This window comes from Citrus sinensis, chromosome 6 (assembly GCF_022201045.2).
Source record: "Citrus sinensis cultivar Valencia sweet orange chromosome 6, DVS_A1.0, whole genome shotgun sequence".
Taxonomy (NCBI): Eukaryota; Viridiplantae; Streptophyta; class Magnoliopsida; order Sapindales; family Rutaceae; genus Citrus; species Citrus sinensis.
In genome coordinates this window covers 9,616,469-9,637,252 of record NC_068561.1, presented here as the reverse complement: position 1 = coordinate 9,637,252, position 20,784 = coordinate 9,616,469, and the positions used below count along the sequence as shown (strand labels likewise).

Sequence of the window (20,784 nt, the reverse complement as noted above, 5' to 3'; positions counted from 1 at the left end):
AAAGATGACAAATTGGAGATAATTACTTGAAGCATGACTCCTTGACTAAACAGGTGGTCCATGCATGATCTCTCAAGTCTAAATAACCGGTCCATTGATGATCCTCCATGTGGATTGTGGGAGCTGCTTATGGATGGACTTGTCCTTTGCGTCAATTCAAATTATCTCAAACGAATCTCCGTTACACAGGTAAGGAATTTTAATAACTCTTATACTTCGCAGACTAGTCAATTTGGCTTTACTAGAAAGCTAGAGATATATATGAGGATGAGCATGCGTGTTCACTGTTCAATAAATTGATGGCCGCGGCCATTGGGCCAATTTTCCAAGTGGTGATTCATAGTGGCGAATCTAAAAAAATAATTTACTGGAGACTAAATTAAGTAAAAATAAAATATAAAAATTGAAACTTGAGTATATAAATTTTTTGATAACACATTTATAATTGTTCTCTACACGATTTCATATTCTGACTCATTATCAACACTATTAAATATATTTTTTTTCTACATAAACGATCAAATTATCATTTATCCATTCATCTACTATCTTATTCCAAAGTTCATTTTTTACAAATTTCATTACTGAAAATGTTCTTTCTACTGTGACTGTAAAAACTGAAAAAAAACATAACTATTTGATAATTTAACAGAGATTATTTAAAAATTTATTAATTTTTCTTTTAAATAAAAAGGGGTATTTTTTTTTTTCAGTGGGGGCTCAAGCCCCCACTAGTCCTACATTACATCCGCCTCTAGTGACTCATGCCCTCAAAATACTTGAGGGCCGTTCTAGCCTCAATAATTTTAATTTCCTCTTATGGGCCTATTCTTAAAATATAAATTAAGATTGATTTCTCTCCGATTATATTATATATAAGAATAAATTTCCGAGCTAATGTTTGGTTGGTTTTTATATCATACTATAAATGGATTTGTTTAGAATTTCAATAGAATTTACTCCGAAAATTTACTTTTATAGAGTTAAGGTGGAGTTCATTGATGAGTGCATATCATTTTTTTAAATTAATAATTGAGAAACTAATCATATGGTCATGAATAAATAATTTAATTATTATGCGGGGTTGAGTCATGATAGTGAGTCAATTTCAACCCAACCTTAATTTCACATAAGAGAAAATAAAATAAAAATATATTATAATAGATGCACTTAAAGTTTGAATCAATGATGAAGTTGTTCCAAAATTTTACTTTAATGGGATTAAGGTGTTTATTAGTGGAATCATATCATTCTTTTACAAGGTTGGTTCTGTATTTATTGTCAAGATAACTACTCCATAAGATGCTAGTATTCAGGCTGGTGCAATTTTTGGGAAGTTTTTGTTTTTCCCTAACACCCACTTAAAGTTTAAATTAATAATAAAATTGTCTCAAAAATTTACTTTATTGAGATTTATTGGTGGGGTGAGTATAATTTTTCTGTAGTGTTAGTTTCGTATTTATTGCCAAGATAACAACACTACTAAATGTTAGATGTTAGTACTCAAGTTGGGGGTGATGTTCCCCCACCCCCAATCATATTTGTTTACGTAATAGTGTAATACCACCCCAGTTTCAAATGCTTTTGTAAGTAAACCCTTTGAATGTCAAAATTACCCTTATTTAATTCCAAATCTACTCCATTAAAAAATTGGAATTGACCTCCATAATTGTATGCTCGAATAATAATTCGTCTCAAGTAACATTGATTTCTTTACTGCATAATCATTTGTACCACATCGTTAATTAAATTGATATATCAACTGTCCAATTAATTTAGTAACATCTTGTTCCTTGATACTTACTGATTTTCTCTAATGATCATTTTCAACATGCTAAATATGTTGACACACTCTGGTCATAGAATTTTATGATCAAGTGCCGAAAACTCATCAAGAGATATGTTGTACAAATTCTATATTATTAATCTATAACTCCAATACTTATAATTGCTTCCACCAAGATACCGGGTAATCTTGACTACAAGTATGTGTCGTGTCCATTGGTAACTCAAATGGAATAACAATTACAATCATGAAATTATAATTAACTCAAGATTAAGATTACAATAAAATCAATACCTATGAGATTTAATAAGTCTGACAGTCATTTCAAGGTTAATTAAATCTCATATGTGATCATGTTCAATGTAGTCGTACTACATCAATAAATTCATATATGATTAAGACAAACCATTCAATGAATTCATTACAGTCTATACCTAAATAAAGTGTCCAACTTTATTTATCAATTGCGAACTAAATTTATTTAATCATAAGATAATTTGTATTTATATCTTCTGTGAATCCACATGTTGATCACATAAATACATATAATATGATTAAATAGACTTTAATCAAAATATTAATCCAATTAAGATATTTGACTAAAATACCTCATTTATTTTATTAATCAGAAAAATTATTTATTACAATTAAATAAACACATATGCTTTTAAAGAGCATATTTTCCCAACAGTTAAATCTTCCTGAACTTGAGTTTTGTTATGTTGTAATATCTGATTTGTAAAGATAAGCAAAGAAGATTAAGAAGCTCTATTAAAAAAGGAAAAAAGGAAGATTAAAAAGTTTCAGCAAACACCTCAAGCTCTTTTTTTTTTCTTTTTTTAATAGAGTAGAGAGACATCCTCTAAAAGCTTTTGGGAAACAAGAAGAGAAGCATGTAGTTTCACAGTTCATTTTCATTCGTTGAACTTGATTCTGTAGATACAAACTAGAGGGCAGCACTTCATTCAGATTTTGAGGATAAAATAGTAATTATGAAAAAAAAAATTAACGGGATGGGGGAATATCCCCACCCAATTGCTATTGCTGGCGTAAATTCTAGCAATCAAGGGTTAATTTTGCCGGACGCCCAAATGATTCGACATATATCACTATGCACCCATTACTTTCGACAACGATCATTGCGGCCCCACTTCTGTTCACTTTGTTGTTAAGTTCAGTTTGAAATAAGTATCTAATAAAATAGAAGATATTATTATTTTTTTTTCTCATTCAATTTTTTTTTTCGTTTTTCTTTTCCTTTTATCTCTCCTCATCATCTTCTACTTTTTTTTTTGTCTTCTTTTTCATTATTCTTCTTTATCTTGTTGTTGACGTGAAAGGACAAAACGTCTTATGCAAAGTGTTCTCACAGCATGAAATTAGGCAATAATTACATGGGACACAACATCCAATCCTAAAAGTAATTAAAAACAATGAAAAGGAGTGCATGCAATTTTTTTTTCCTTGATTACACATATTTGGTAGCAACTAGTTAGTTTATTTTGTTTATTAATTTACTAAGATAGAAGGTTTGAATCAATTTATTTTTAATCAGTTTTATCTGATTTGGAATTTAAATTTATTGACTAATCAAATAAAACTGTTTACGGGTCCCAAAGATAATAGCATTTAGCAACTTGCAAAAAGCGTGTACATTTGATAAAATCAAAAAGAACACTCAAGGAAGTAAAGCATGACTTGAAGTGGCTGACCCACATTTCTTAGGAGTCAAAAACTGCACATCATTGATGAATTGATTAAAGTTCTTTTGTGATGATCCATCGGCGGATAATGCATTCTCTAGTTTCTTTCTTACCTCCTTGATATTCTTCCTTAATTCAGCACTTGATTTTCCACTCATCAAACTGTTGATTTTCTCAGAGACTTCCTCCTTTGTGATTGATGATTTCTTTTGATCACAAAGATTGAGCCCAATCTTCCAATCATCAACCACTAATTTTCTATTAGTGAATTGATCAGTCAACAGAGGGAAACACAACAATGGGACACTACACCATATACTTTCCTGTATTGAATTCCACCCACAATGAGTTAAGAAACCTCCGATAGCCGAATGTGAGATCACATCAATCTGGCTGCACCACGGAACAATCAATCCTCTACCGCTGATCTTTATCTTTTCTTCAAATCCAACGGGTAAAAAGTCGGTTTCATCAGAACTAACAATATCAGGGCGAAGCACCCAAACAAAGCTCACTTCACTAAGCAAAAGCCCTAGTGCAATCTCCACAATATCATTCTTACTTGCGTGAGCATAGCTACCGAATGACACATACAAAACTGACCCACGAGGCTTTGTGTTGAGCCATTGGGTGCACTCAGACTCGGACCACAGGCTCGTAGGAACTAAACTTTTGGTGAACCCTGCTGGGAAAATGGGACCAATGGCATATGTTGGCTGCTTTTGGTGTAGGGCTGAGATTGTTTCTGATTCAAGCTCATGCACTGTGTTGCAGAGGATAAAATCAACTCTCTTTACGTCCTCAAAGGCCTTTTGTATTATACGGTGAACCACAGTTGATGTGTCTGTAGCTTGAAGATATGACATCAAGTCCTTTCGTTCTATTGCCCGAACTCCCGGTATATAGTCAATGGTGTCCTCACGATTATCTAATAACCGTATCCCAAAAAAAAGGCATAATTACTTATATTTAAAAAAAAAATTATCCATTTGCATCTGGTAATAATTTACTATAGTAAACAATAAAAAAAAGGTGCTCCTAGTATATAATATCTTGTTGTGCTCCTAGTATATAATATCTAGTTTATTGGATTCTTAATACATGCGTACTTACATGATTAGTCAAGGCATCTAATGTATAGTCTTATGTGCTTCTGATGTATACTATATATTTTGTTAATTGGATTCTTACTGAGCATGCATATATTTTAAGAGGTAGATATGGTAAGATTCTATCAGATTTGATTATATAATATATAGTGAGAGTACATATCCACAAGACATGATTGATTAGAAAGCATATTCTGATTAAAAAAGATATCTGAATATTTTATAATATTAGAGGTATTCCTATATATAGTCTCAACTAATATTGCAACCTGTATATAACTGTTATATCATGTTAAAAATTAATAACTAACCTGACATAGTTAATAACTAACATGATGCCACAGTTACTAATAAGCCCACTTCAGTTAAAACCTAACTATTAGGATCCCTGAAACTACTGAAGCACCTAATATTTATCTTAAAACACTTTTCGGATATTATTGCAAAAATTGGGGCAACTAGAAAAATTTCTTCGCCGAACATATAGTAGTAGTACCAAGCAAGCAACCTTAAAGACAAAGAAGATATTACATACCAGTAGAAGCAAAGTGGCCATGACTTCTTAGGAGATCCATGTGATAATAAAGAGTTATAACCAGAGCTGGTTCAGTCCAAAACGAGATATTAACAAGGTTATATTTCTTGGCAATCATTGAGGACCAAACAAAAAAAGTGTCGGTAACTAAGCAATTCATTTCGGGGTTCAATTGGATTAAATTTCCAACAAGTTCATCAACATGTGCAGAGAACACATGTAAAAGACATTCCATGAACTGGTCATGGTTGAGTGATCGGTCAAAATTTAAAGGAAGCCCATCACTGACCGTTGCGTAACGTATATCTAGACCGGCTTTACGTGCGCCGGCAAAGATGTCGTCCTCGTCACCGTTGGATTGAGCCTTGGTTATTTGGTGATGGATTGAATGAGTGTTGACAAAGGTGATAGTAAAGCCACTGGAGGCGAGCTTCAGGGCTAGATTCACAAAAGGAATAACGTGACCTTGGAGAGGGTAGCAGATCGCAATTGCATGAGGCTTAGGTTTTTTGTGATTGTTCTCCATCTCTAGCTTTTTATGATGGGAATGACAAATTTTGGTGGGCTATTTTGTAGTGCAAATGTGCTTTTTCAATATATTTATGCAGAAACTTTACAGCTATATGTAAATTAACATTTTGTAATTAAGATAAAGTTATAAACTCTATGTACAAATTGATATAGTATAATTGAATTAATTGGAATAAATAGCTCTAGGTATCTAACCAATAAATTTAGGCCACATCAATTTTTATAAATTAAGTTTGTGTAAGAGTTTGTAACTCAAGATTAAAATGAGAGAGTTAGAATCTATTTCTTATCAATTTTCGAATAGAACTTAAACAAGTAGATTTTTTTATTAATAAAACTTATTTTAACAAATATATCTTCAGTGTTTTGGTTGCTAATGAGATTTTTAATTAAAAATAATAAAATTATTTTAATAGATAATTTAATTCTTTAAAAAAATTTAAAAATTAATTTCCGCTTCCAAAAGTTTAAGATTTGAATCTCTTTTCAATAGAGACAAACTACTTGTTACTCTCAAAAGCGGTTAAAAAAAAACCTTTTAATGAATTTTTTACGTCAAAATAAAATTAAAAAAAAAACTATTTTTAACCGGTAGAAAAATCAGACCTAAAGGTCACTTACAAGTGTTTGCTATAATGAGATAGTCAATTCATATGATCTCAAATTAATTTCCGTAATTAATTAATTAGATACCAGTCGAAAATACTTGACGTTCTTGTATGTTTAGCTTTATAATATTGTAAGCTACAGATATGTAAAAGGATGGTGTTCAATCAGTAAATTGGCGGCCACCATCTTCACATAAACAATAAGAGGATGAAGAAGGTAGAGAAGATGTAGAGACAACAAATAATTAATCATTGAGAAACAAATCATGGCCCACGAGTTATCATCAGAGCAAGAGGACAATTAAATATGTAAAGAAATTGATAAATAAATGTGTATAAATTATCATGGAATGAAGAGATTAATTATGTAAAATTATGATGAATCACATAAAAAAATAATTGTTATTCTAATCAATCTCTTTATGTCATGTTAATTTACTCATATTAATTTATATAAAATTTTTTATTACTCCATCATTATTGTTAGCTTGACAATAATGTACGTGTTCAGTCAATAAATTGGCGGCCATCACCTTTACTTTGAAAAATAAGATGATGAAGAAGGTGGGGAACATCTAGAGACAACAGATAATTAATCATTGAGAAACAAATCATGGCCCATGAGTTACCGTCAAATCAATAGGACAAATTGCATACGCAAAGAAGTTGGTTTTTGTACATGTATTTATTGCCAAGAAGAAGATTCCGACACTACATTAGATGTTTGTATTTGTATGCCGGCACGACTTTTACAGGCCATAATTAATACACACAGAGTTTTAAGTGGAGGTGGCCAACCGGCGGTGCCGTGTCGGTCCAGACCTATGAAAGAAAATTTAAGCGTGCTCGTGTTCGTGCTGTGTCTATTATGTATTTCGTATCATGCTGTACTGTACTTAATTTTTTTTACTTAGGTCTGGCCCACCACATGTGTCGTGCCGTGGGTCATATCGTGCGTATAAAAAAAAGCCTACCAAGTTTTTTTTTCCTTTTTTATTTTTTTAAAGAGCGCATGCCAAGTTATTGTTTTATTTTTTTAAGTCTTTGTACTTTTTTGATCCATGTGCCTTTATTCAAATTTAATAGAATAAAAAATTCAAAACTCAAGTTCATATTCAATAATAATAAATTAATAATAATAAGAGAATGTAATATTAATTACTAAGTTTGACTATATATTAGAATTCTTTTTTAGTACTTAACAACAACAATAATAATAATTTTTTTAAGGGTTAACTTAATTGTTAACGTGGAATTACATAGAGTCATATATTATAGTTTATAATGATATTAATACACATTTATAAAATCATGATATCAATTATTTATTTAATAAATTATAAACATAAATCAATTTTTTAAAACTAAGAATTAAATAAATTTAAAAAACTTGAGCCAATAAAATATATTAAAAGATTCAATTTCAAATTATTTATAAAATTATAAACTTTTTCATTAAAAAATGAAACGTGCTTATTGCGTATTTTTTCGCGTGCCGTGTTTTGGCCTATCTCTAATCGTGCCGTACTTTTAAGGCCCACGTGCCTAAAATCTAAGCCTGGCCCAGCCCACGTGCGTGTCATGCTGTGCCACGTGCTCTACCGAAATGTGATCGTGATGTGCTGTGTTGCACGGACACGTGCCGTGCCGTGTCTCATGCCATCCGGCCCATTGGCCACCTCTAGTTTTAAGGAAACTTGGGCCACTTGTGATGAAAAGAAAATTGTCTTCCACTTAGCATTTGAGGGGAATTATTAATTTAGATATTATTAGCTTCAATAATCGATGCCGAATTGATGAATTTAGTCGTGGTTTATCTAAAGTTGTATTAAACCTAGGGTGGAAGACATAAGTCTGTTTAATCTCTATATTTTGAGGTTAGTGCTCTTTTAGTTTTTTATTTTTTAAAATACTTTAAAATATATTTATCGTTAAACTATTGACACCACTGTTGTTACTTTTTATTTCTTTGGACTTGTCTTATAATATTACTCTTTTACAATAATATTTTTTTTTGACATTAAGTTACTAATTTAACCCCAATATATATATAAATTTTTATGGAACATTCTGCTGAAGAGTTAATATATTAGCTTTTTTATTAATGTCTAAAAAATTAGTAATTTAATTTTTTTGACATATGTGAGCCTCTACAAAAATAAAAATATATTCTTTATATTTTTATTTTATTTTAAGATTACATTGGTAATTTAGTTTTTCCTTTCTATTAATGTAAAAAAAAATATTATTGTAAGAGGGTAATATTGTAGAATAAGCCAAAAGAAACAAAAACTAATGACAGGGTGTCAATAGTTTAAAAGCAGGGATGTCTTGAGATATTTTTAAAAATATAGGAATTAAATGAGTATTAATCTCAAAATATAAGAACTAAACAAGCTTTTATCCATTAAACTTACAATTGTGCCCTTTCATATAAGAAAAAATAATAAACATTCCGAAGGGTTACAGAAAAGTTACAAAAATAATGGTACACTTAGTCAAAATTAATGTACTATTTTTTTATTATTCTTTTAAATAACGATAATCTCACCCCAAATTTAGCATTGATTCTGCTGTTGTTTACTAAAATTCTTCTATGCATATATCAATGCTCTTCCATGGCCACAAAGATTTTCATTGACAAGAATTATATGTTATATCTCGTTTTCCTTCTAAAACTGAGTTACATACTTTATAAAAGTTCCCATATTTTGAAAATATATGAAGAAAATAGAGAAATAAAAATAAATGAAATGTTGAATTTAGAAGAGCTGACTTATTAATTTAGAAAGTGAATGAATTTAATTTAAAGTATGGCTAAGATCTTCTACTAATTCAAAAAAATTCTATAATATCGTGATTAAAATTATAATATCAATACTGTAATAGGCATAAATTTTGTAAATTACATATAAAACTAGTAAATGAAAGATAAAATAAGTAAATTTATACACAACTATTAATGATAAAAAAAATCAACATGGTTTCTATAGGATTTTAGTGAAAGATATTTTATTCACTTAATTTAATAGAACAAAGAAAAAAATTGCTCATCAACTAAAAAAACAATTGTACTGAAAACTAGTGGAACAAGTTTTATTGAATTGATTTAACCATAAATTCTATATTCAATCTATGACATTTATAATTTTTTTTCTAATTTTCTATAATAGTATTTATTTACTACACATGTTAATTAAGTAAAATTATTTATCTTGATGTGGATCAAGCCAAAATTAAAGGGAAAAGGACAGGTGGACCCCCCTAATTTGTGGAAATAGTCATGGAGACCCACAAGTTTTCAATAAGGGGCACCAAAACCCCCTTTTGTTAAGTTTTATTGTTAGTTTGGATGGAAAAAAAAAGGATATTTCGATACTTTGACTTTGAATTAACTTATAATTTTAAAAATGCCGACTTGAGATACATGTAAGCATCCAATCAATGGTACATGTCATAACTTAATTGGACAAACATTTATATGCTCTTATGCCAATTAAAACGTATTTCACAATTCATCATCTTCTGTAACACACTTCTACAAAACAAAAAAAACCTAACCCATTTTATTAGATTATTTTTTTATCCTTGCCAAACTTGTATATATGGAATATGAATAATCCGTGGTTTTGGAGGAGGATTTCATAGTCACCAGTGTACTATTGAAGTTTACAAAATACTTGTCTAGTAATGAACTTTCTCTTTATTTGCTTTTGCTTATTTGGTTTATTTGAACCAAGTAAATGATAGCACACTAATTTGCAAGCACATGGCTTAAAAATTCATGATCAATTGGTTGCAAGTTTTCAGGGGCTTTGGCAAATGTTTGTGGGTTTTGTTTTGTGTTTTTTTTTTCATTGTTCATGATCAATTTTGTCCATTGACTTTGCATGCTTCGATTGATTTGTGCCTATATTGAAAAATGTATTATGGTTTGATGTTAGGATTCAGTGGCAACAATGAATCAAATTAAAGGAAATTAAAAATATTCTGAAGTAGAAAAATTTCACTTTCCTTTAAATATATTTTTTATATGAAATAATTTTAAATATTAATGTGCATAAAGCCAATCATTTATTTTGTTTGCTGGTTGTTACAGTTGTATTGCTTGTTAATTTTGAAGGAGGTTTGAATTATATATTGAGTGGGTTGTAAGTATTCTTTATTTTTTGGGTTTAAAAATGTATGGAATTAATTAATGTCATGTTATTTCCTTGGTGCATTGTTGCTTAAGATAATCGTTTGATGTGTGTATGAAATATTGATTGCAAATGTTGTCCTACGCATATGAAATCCACTGAAACTACACAACAGCAACAACCCACCAACAATCCAAGGTTTGTAAGCCCACCAACTGACCTAAGATTTCAAAGCCCACCAACGAACTCAATTCCACCAAATGAACATGTCAACCAACAACAACAACCCTTTTGAACCATCAACCGTGAGCTAATGCAAGTAGATGAGCCAGCAGAAATTCAAAACGAAGGATCAGCGTATCAAACACAATTGTATGCTGAAGAAGATGATGTTGAATTTAGAGGAGATGAAGCATTTTGGGAAAATGATGACAATGTTGATGATATATTCATTGAAGAGGATAGGCATAATGTTAAAAAAGGTAGAGAAAATATAGATGATCGAGGTGAAAATGAAACTAAAGTTAGTGAGAAAGATGTAATTTTGTCTAATTGTAAGTCTGATGATAGAGATCAAGGCTTTACATTTGAATCAGATGAAGATATGCCATTTATTTAGTTATGAAATCTCTAGAAACACAAAAAGTAAGGTTGGTCTAGATGGTAAGCTGATATTGTGGTTGAGTTTAAAGGAGTATTAAAAACTTATCTAATTGAAAAAGGATTTGATATTGTTAAACTTAAGAATGAAAAGAGGAGATTTAATGCTAGATGTATAGGCGAGACTGAAAAAGGAGTTTCATGTACATGGTGCATTTTTGCAGCTAGGATAAAGTTTGAAACTGTTTTTCAAATTCAACAATTCAACAAGAAGTACACACATGACAGAAACACTAAGACAAAAAATGCTTCTATGTACTGGATTGCCAATTATTTTTAGACCTCATTGAAGAATAACCCTACAATGCCCCCAAATGCAATGATAAAGAGACGAGATAGAAGTATGGATTACATTGTATTATCAAGAAGATTTACAGAGATAAAAGATTGTAAGATTAGAAATAGTGGAAATCATTCAGAGTCTTATTAGTTGTTAAGGAAATATGAAGCAATCTTGAAACAAACAAACCCAGGAGTACTTGTCAGGCTACAATGTATGGTTGAAAGTAGATGTAACAAAGTTAAGGTCCAAAGGTTCATGCTTAGTTTTCCAGTTTTGAAGAATGGGTTTATCAAGAATTGTAGGTGGTTTGTTGGTTTTGATGGGTGTTATTTGAAGGTGCCTTATGGTGGAATCATGTTGACAACAATTTCCTTATATGCAAATAATGGCATTTTCCATATTGCTTTGTGCATTTATGAGACAGAAAGTTCAGAGACTTGGAAGTGGTTCCTTAGCATTTTGAGGGAATGGCTTAAAATTGAAGATGAAAATCTTATTACCTTTATGACTAATAAGTAGAAGGGCTTATTAGCTAGTTTGGCAGAGTTTTGGCCTATATGAGGAGTAAATGGCCTGAACAAGTGTTTAGAACTTTGTTTTAGTCAGCAGCAAGAACAACATATGAAAATGATTTTAATAATTACATGGAAAAGATTAAAAAGGAAAAAGTGGAAGCATACACATATTTGACCAAGATTGAAGAAACTCAATGGGCCAGCCGTGCTTTTAATCATCTTGCAAAACAGAGTCATGGAATGGTTGGTTAAAGAAACATAAGGGTGGTCTAGTGCTAACTCTCATGGATTACATTGAAAGGAAAGTAATAAAGAGATTGTGCAAGAGAATGAAAGAGGCTAGGACATGGTAGGGTGGAAAGAAACTAGATGTGAATAGGGAAGAAAGAAGGCCATGCAAGGTCTTAGACCCCGATGATTATGATTTTGAAATCATTGACAACACTTCTAGAAAAATGAGAAATACTGATATTAAGTTTCAGATATGAAATAAAAAAAGTATCAGCATTTGCTAACCTAAGTGGTTTTTAGCACCTTTTACATATAAGTGTCAGTGATCATTGATACTATAGTATCATAACCAACTATTGATACTAATTGGTGAAGTAATTTTAATTTTTCATTTTCCCTAAATCTAACCGGCATCGTTCTTATTGCTAAAATGTTATCGATATAAATTGAACAGTTAGAATTTTTTGGCTCTTCATTTCCCTTTCCCTTTAAAATCGATTCCCTCCTCACTTTCTACAAGAACCTTAAAACAAAATCAATGAAAGTCTTCTAACTCAAATTTCAAACCCCTTTTTTCACCCACTTAAATCGAAATCCCTTTCAATTTCCCTAAACCCCTCTCGTTAGTTTTTTTTCCCTTCAATCAATCTTCGCGGCCAGATATGTACTAATTAACAAGTATGCTTTTATTTGAAGATGCAAGTAGAAGTTGTTGAGCAATAGCACCTAGTGATTCTGAAGAAGAAGATTCAGAAGAGGATTTAAGAATCATTGAACTTGTAAAAAGAAGTAAGCCATCATAGTTTCTTCAATTTTGACTATAATAAGAGAAATAGTAGAAATCCCCATTTTTAAAACAATTCGGGGCTAATTTCATTTAATTTTTTAAATCTCATATTATCTGCTACTTTATTCTTCAATCTTTCATCAAACTAACAATGCCCAATAATGGAAAATGCCAATTTGAAACAATTGGGGCTAGTTCTGTCTTTTATTTTATCCAATTTGGGCTGGCTCTGATATTAGTTTCTTTATTTGTGGCCGGTTGTCTAAAGAGTTAGATGCAGCAACTTGATGATGAGTTCGTTTTTCATTTTTGGATAACATTTGTTGTGCTTGTGTAGTTGAAATGATAAAGTTTTCTACTGGAATTGCATGAATGGAGTGAACTAGTATATTATAACTTTTGTTTATTGTTGGTTATAATCTTTAATTAATTCTTACATTTGCATGTTTTTCTGTTGTTGGGTACTGTATTTGTGTTGGTAGAATTTGAAATAAGATTTGTCAAAAGAAGATGATACAAAATTGTGCCCACAGGTATTTAGGAAAATATATGAGTGAATGATAATTGTTTGAAAGATAAGGTATTTGTTTATTTTCTCTTAATTTCAAATTATACATTAATTAAGCTTTCTTTTGTAACTGGTACCATATGTATATCATTTGTATTGAATTTGTAATGATTTTTTGAAATTAGTTGTAAGAGGTAGAAATTTAATTTCCCTTTCTCACCATGCTGGATGAATTTCTAAAACTGTATCTATTGGCTGTGATTTTTTTGTACTTTCTTTACACATCACATTATGTACTTATCAATCTTTCATTTGCAATTGGAATCATATGGATAGCATTGGTATTGAATTTTTGATGATTTCTTGAATTTGACTATAATATGCAGAATTTTAGTTCATTTTCCTAATCATCCCGGATATACTATTAAAATTGTATCTATTAGCTAAGGTGTTTCAATTGTTTCTTTCAAATTTATGTTATATACTTATCAACATTTCATTTGCAATTGGTATTATAAGAATACAATCTGCTTTGAATTTTTAATGATTCTTTAATATTGGCTGTAAGATTCAGAAGTTTTATTTACCTTTTTGACCATGCTCGATATATTTATTGATAAAAGTATTAATATTGTTATAATTTACATGTGGTTTGTAGATTGTTCTTTGGCTGATTCAATTTTACAAATTGTTGTTCTGCTGTTGTGCTAAAATCTTTTACAAAATAATGAGAAGGTGTTTGATTATTGAAGGTACGAATAAATGTTTAACATAAATACATTTTCACTTTAGCTATACCTTTGTTACTTTATTTGTGAGGAATGCATGCATAGCTGCTTTTCATTATTGTTTTATTTAAATAAAATTTTACATTAACAAGCATCATTGTTGAAATGGATAAATCTTGGATATGGTCTACAAGAGTGTCCAAAGAATATGAAGATAAAGCTGAGGAGTTTGTGAATTTTGCTACGCTTAATTCTGAAATCGTAGATCAGTTAGATGTCCTTGTTCTGAGTGTTGCAACCTAGAGTTCCATACTCCTGAACGAATAAAAGAATCATTTGTTTCAAATTGGTTTCTACCAACAAGTTGGCATAAACATGGAAAGGTTAATTCAAATGCAGCCTTTGTGATTTGGCCAAAGTATTTTGAATATCACGAATTTAGGTTCTAAGATCATAGTAATGTCGAGGACATGATCCATGATGTGTATGAACAATGTGATCAAAATCCTATGTGTTTTAGGGATATAATTGAGGATGCTTAGAAGCCTTGGTATTTAGGTTCAAAGTATTCTAAATTGTCAGCGTTAATGAAATTGTAGACTATGAAAAGGAAGGTTTACTGCTTTATTAGAAGTTCTTTTTCATGTGTTTCTAGAAAATAAGAACGTTCCGAAGTCAATGTATGAGGCCAAAAAAATAATGAAAGTATTAGGATTTGATTATGAGAAAATACATGCATGCAAGAATGATTGCATTCTCTTCCGAAAAGAGTATGAAAATATGAATAATGTCCTACATGTGGAGAGTTTAAGGGAAAAAAAGAGAGTTAAAACAAGTAGTAACCAGGTGCTTGCAAAGGTATTGTGGTAGTTTCCTCCTATTCCTAGGTCAAACGTATGTTTCAATAGCCCTAAGCTGTCGAGAACTTGACTTGGCATGCTAATCATTGAATTAAAGATGACAAACTTCGCCATCTAGCATATTTACTAGCATGGCATTTAGTTGACTCTAAGTAAAATGACTTTGGCCAAGAACCTAGAAATCTTTGTCTAACTCTCTTAATTGATGGGGTTAATCCACACAACACTCTTTGTTTCTACCTACAGTTGCTGGCTACTTATGTTGGTTATTTATAATCTTCCTCCATGGATATGCATGAAGAGAAAATTCATTATGTTGCCTTTATTGATATATGGGCCTAAACAACCTATGAATGATCCAGATGTACATTTAGCACTCTTAATTGGTGATTTAAAAACCTTTTGGAATATTGGTGTAGAAATATGATGCTTTTAAAAAGCAAACCTTCAATTTGCGTGCTGTCTTGATGTGGACTATTAGTGATTTTTCCACATATGGGAATCTTTCAGGGTGTACTGTTAAAGGCTACTATGTTTGTCCAGTTTGTGGCTTAGACAAAAAGTCACAGTGGTTTACACAGTAAAAAATGCATATTTTCAGGGCACCGTCGATTTTTGCCACATGACTACTCATTTAGATCATTTAAGAAAGTTCTAAATAATAAGGCAGAATGGGATGAGCCTCCAAAAACTTTTTCTGGTCAAGATATTTTGAAGTAGTGGGAACATTTGTTAGTTAGCCATGTGTTAGATGTGATGAACATTGAGAAAAATGTGTATGAGAGCATCTATGGCACACTACTTCATCAACCTGGAAAGACGAAGGATGAGGTCAAGGATAGAAAAGATCTCATTGAATTACAAATTAGAGGCAAATTAATTCCTAATGAAAATGATAAAAATTTTATACCTGCAGCACCTTACACCTTAAGAAAAAAAGAGAAAAAAGATGTTATGTCAAACTTTATTTGAAATCAAAGTTCTGGAAGATTATTCTTTTAACTTCAGGAATCTTGAAAACTTGGATGATTGTCGGCTTCAAGGTTTTAAGTCTCATGACTGCCATACTTCGATGCAACAGTTACTACCCTTAGTAATTCATGGTTATTTGCCAGAAAATATTAGAAAAGCCATCATAAGGATGTGCTTTTACTTCAATGCATTGTGTAGTAATGTGCTAGAAACAGAATCTCTTGACAAATTGGAAAAACAACATTACGTCACTATGCGCTTGTTTGAGCAATTCTTCCAATCTTTTTTTTTTTGACATAATGGTCCACTTGATGGTGCGTCTTGTCGACCAAGTCCAATTATGTGGACCTGTTCAACTTTGCTGGATGTATCTATTTGAGAGAAATATGAAATTGCAAAAAGGTTATGTTCATAACCATTGTTGCCCTGAAGGATGCATTGATAAATGATATATGGCAAAGGAAGCACTTGAATTTTATGCTAAATATTTGTCTAATCATGATTTTATTAGACTGACACCAAGTTACATGGTAGATATACAATTGAAAAACCTTTAAGAGGTAGAGAGACTACGATGGTTGATGCTTTACTGTTACAACAAGCAAACGTAGATCTACTGTCATAGCATATACAAGGTACTTTATCAATGGTTTCAAATTTGCAACTAAAGATCACGATAATAATCGTGTTACAAAAAATAGTGGAGTTAATGTTTCACCAACAACATTACAAGTTTCAAGCTCAAAGGATAAAAATATGCACACTGGCGTGATGGAGTATTATAGGGTCCTTGTTGAGATTTAGGAGCTTCAATATCTCATGAATAAGAGAGTTATTTTTAAGTGTGACTGGGTAGAAAGTAGGTGGGTTAAGATTAATGATTTAGAGTTCATTGTAATTGATCTTAATCAGGTTGGTCATAAGTCTGATTGTTTCATTTTAGCTTCACATGCAGAGCAAGTATTTTATGTGAAAGATCAAGTAGATCTAAAAAATTCAATTGTTTGTTCAGTAGGTCAAAGAGTCAATAAATCAGTAGGTTATGATGGGAGTATTGACATGGTGATACATGAACCTTTATCTAAAAAATATCCATCTCCAAACATGGATATGGATAAAGATGATGTTGGAATTTATGATAGACCTGATTGTGATGATGTCCCTGGAGATAATGACTCAGTAGAGGAATGAAAGGTAGTTTATTTTTCAAGTTTCTTGGCTTTGTTTTGCTTATTACATAAATATTTGCTATCACTTGTTTTGTTTATTGTAATTTATTTTGATTAATAATTTGTGCATTGCTTTGAAATTTCAGTAACATGTCTGATGAAGAAGAAAATGAAGAAATAAGTGTTCTTGAATGTGATGGGAGACCGACAAGAAAAAAAAAACAAAGAATAAGCATTTGATGAAATTAACACCTAACAACAAAATCATAGTCGAATATAATGATTATGGAATTCCTATTGAAGAACGAGCAATTGAATTGAGATCTTATATTGGTGTTGTGGTAAGAGAAAATGTTTCAATCTTGTATGATGATTAGTGACGTGCTCTGTTGTGAAAATTTTATTGTACTCGAAGGCACACAAATATATTGTAGAATAGATTTATAATGATTAGTGTCGATCCCATTAAGAGGTAGATTTAATTATATGTGGGGTTAATTTTCTAAGTGTGTATATGAGTTAGTTGCAAGTGATTTCTTTATCTTAAGATTTAAAATAAAATGGCGGGAATGAATTAAATATTAAAATATGCCAATGAGGTGCTTGAGTCTCTGAATTCACTCTCAATATTTCACCATGGGCTCAATATTTCCTTTTATTTCCAATTGATTCATAAGGAGTATTTTTACTTCTCATAATCCTCACTCTAATAAATGTGGTATCAAACGTTCAGTATGCCAAAGGGTAATGATCTTCCACTAATTTTGGTGTCAAGAACACATTCTGCCAGACAATAATAATCATTTTGTCAATAACATGGCAAGACCGTCCACTAAATAGCTTAGATGCACTCTCTGTCGACACTGGGTCAAGACGACCCACAAAATACTAGAGCGTAATTGTCTCTCTAATAAATATGATGTGAAGTGCTCATTGTGCCAAATAGTAATGATCTTTCACTAAGAAACTGGTATACCGTGTAAAATCTAGTTAAGATACACTGTATGTCGACAATGAGTTAAAACAACCACATAAATCAGAGAAGAAAAAAAATTTACCAAATTAAGCCCATTGTTCATATTGAGGCTTTACTTTCAACCCAAGCTTAAAAACTAAGCTAGCAATTTATAATTGAACTGGGGGTAAAATAGTAATTTTATGTAAAATAAAATAAACCTAAAAAATAGATTTAGGGGTGTCAAATTAGGGGAGAGCCCCCTATTTATAGATACAATAAGTAAATCATGTCCATCAGATAAAACAATTCGGACGTTTAGCATTGTGCCACGTGGCAAGCTTTAATTGGTTAAAACCCATCATCACTCAACACCACATCAATATTTTGGTCCAATCATATACTGCTATATCATTGGTTAATGCCACATCATTAGTTTGGTCCAATAGAATTCTGCCACATCATTGGTCAACGCCATAACATCAATCAACGTCACATAATCAGTCGACGCCACATCATTGGTCTAATAGGATGTTGCCATGTCATCAGTTAATGCCACATCATCAGTCGATGCCAAGTCATCATACCGTACATGTGAACAATGCCGTATATGTAAACAATACTGTATATATGAATAGTTTCATATATGTGAATAGTACCGCATACCCCTTTATGCTTCTCCCAAGGTTTTCAACCGTTTCGAGTTAGAAAATGCCATCTGTTTAGCTGTCCGACTCTTTCTAAATCCTGAAATGGCCAAAATATTCCTAAAATACATAAAATACTACTTAAATTATAATAAAACATACACAATTAAAGTTTAGAGGATTTAAACACAAAAAAGTAGAAATGTTAGTGAGACTTACAAAATGACAATTTTATCCTTTATAAATATGCATTCTCCCCTGGAGATTAAAAAAAATTTTTGGTCCATATATTGGTAATATATAATTTCTTATTTATTTTAGTAATTTTATAGTTTGGTTTTTGAAAATAAATTTATTTTATTTCTTATTCATATGGTGGAGCAGACTAAGTTTGTATTGGACATGAGGAGCACAAATTATGTGTTGATGTCAATGGAAACTTCTTTGAGGAAATTTAGATTGGCTTTAAACATTGAATTTATCCAACTAAACAAGGATCACCGTAATAAGTTAAAGTTGCCACCTAGAGAGTATCCTAGAATTACAAAGTCGGAGTGTAAAGTTTGTTAATAGGATGCTTGGGGTTGAATTTCAAGTAGGTCATATTGCAACAGTAATTAGTTATTTTGTTACACTTATTTTGTGAATGAAAATGATTAATTAATTTCAAATGTTTGCTCTAAGGAAAAAAGCCAGAAAGAGAAGCAATTACGTGCAAAGATTAAATAAAACCATCGTTTAGGTAGTTCAGGATACTGTGGCCTACTATATCGAAAGGTATGTTATTACAACATCTTTTAATTTAAATATATGCACTTCAAATGTGTAGAAACTTCTATTTTTGGTTTTGCATACTTAAGGAAACTTTAGATATATTTTGTTATTGTTAACATAAAATGGAAAGATGAGCTTGGAGTTTCTATTAAAGAGATCGACTATAGTTAATTGTGGCTAATGGCTCGAAAGATAGCAGTGGTGGATATGAAGCTGATGTACAGTAAGTGGTAAAAAAGATCGTAAGTGTTACTTTTCTATTACTTGGTTTGCAATGGTTTGATTTTTTTTTTTAATTCAAGTCCTTATATGTCATTGAGGTTATATTTTTTATCCATGTCATTATAGGAGGATTTAAAGAGTCAAGTAAAGCAAGACTCCTTTCACTATCATGGGGTTAATGACATTCTAACTACAACTCTTGAAAAACAGTTGTAGAGTCCAAGGTCTAGGGTAGTTAATAACCCCAACTATGTATTTTCATGTGCTAACTGCTTTAAACTTGGATATGGAAAGAATGGTCATTGAAACAAGGGTTTTTGAGGAAAGGTATCGGATGATGATGACTTGATTGGATATGATGAATGCAAAACTAAATGTTTATAGTCAAATAGAGGTTGGTAGTTGTAGTGCAGTCAATACAAAATCGCCCATTAGTCGCAATGCTGACTTGAAAGCTCAATCAAAGCTAAAGACAAACGTTATTATCTTTGTCAATTTTTTCATTTATATTTAATTTATTTAACTAATTGATGTGTCATGTTTACTTGTCGAATGAGTTATGGATTTTATGAATAAACTATCTCCAAAATTGACATCATTGAGCAAGGTGATCATGGAGAATGATGGTGGCAGCATACCAACTCCTCCAATTCCAATTGAAACTGAGGTAGAACAAGTGAAAAAGTCTTCAAAGAAGACTCCAATAAAGTCTCTAAGATGGTCTCCTAGACTGAAAGAGACTACAGGTAGACCCTTGTATTATCCATGTTGGGCTTAAGTATTTTCCTCCAATGAATGATATTGAGGAAAAACATTAGGTTAGCTGCAGATTAGAGAAAGAACACCAGTCAAAGCATTAATATATTTTCTTTAATAGTGGACAGTTTTCTTGATAAGAGTTATTGACATCATTGAGCAAGGTGATCATGGAGAATGATGGTGGCAGCATGCCAACTCCTCCAGTTCCAATTGAAACTGAGGTAGAACAAGTGAAAAAGTCTTCAAAGAAGACTCCAATAAAGTCTCCAAGATGGTCTCCTAGACTGAAAGAGACTATAGGTA

The 20,784-nt window shown here is 31.3% G+C and overlaps 1 protein-coding gene and 1 long non-coding RNA gene across 3 annotated transcripts; one reads left to right on the top strand and one right to left on the bottom strand.

Moving 5' to 3' along the window:
* Positions 1-3,389: 3,389 nt before the first annotated feature.
* Positions 3,390-5,720, bottom strand: LOC102629546 (UDP-glycosyltransferase 86A1). Its single transcript, XM_006492963.4, has 2 exons — positions 5,134-5,720; positions 3,390-4,417 (listed from the first exon to the last, which is right to left on the bottom strand). The coding sequence occupies exons 1-2, from the start codon at positions 5,657-5,659 to the stop codon at positions 3,465-3,467; spliced, it is 1,479 nt and encodes a 492-aa protein (XP_006493026.1). The 5' UTR covers positions 5,660-5,720; the 3' UTR covers positions 3,390-3,464.
* Positions 5,721-12,521: 6,801 nt separating this feature from the next.
* On the top strand, positions 12,522-17,476 carry LOC112496150 (uncharacterized). 2 transcript variants are annotated; one of them, XR_008055605.1, is made up of 3 exons: positions 12,538-12,889; positions 14,054-14,147; positions 17,271-17,476. It is a non-coding gene; the product is annotated as an uncharacterized LOC112496150 (long non-coding RNA). The 2 variants fall into 2 exon arrangements; XR_008055604.1 differs by lacking the exon at positions 14,054-14,147 and having other exon boundaries at positions 12,522-12,889.
* The last annotated feature ends 3,308 nt before the right edge of the window (positions 17,477-20,784 follow it).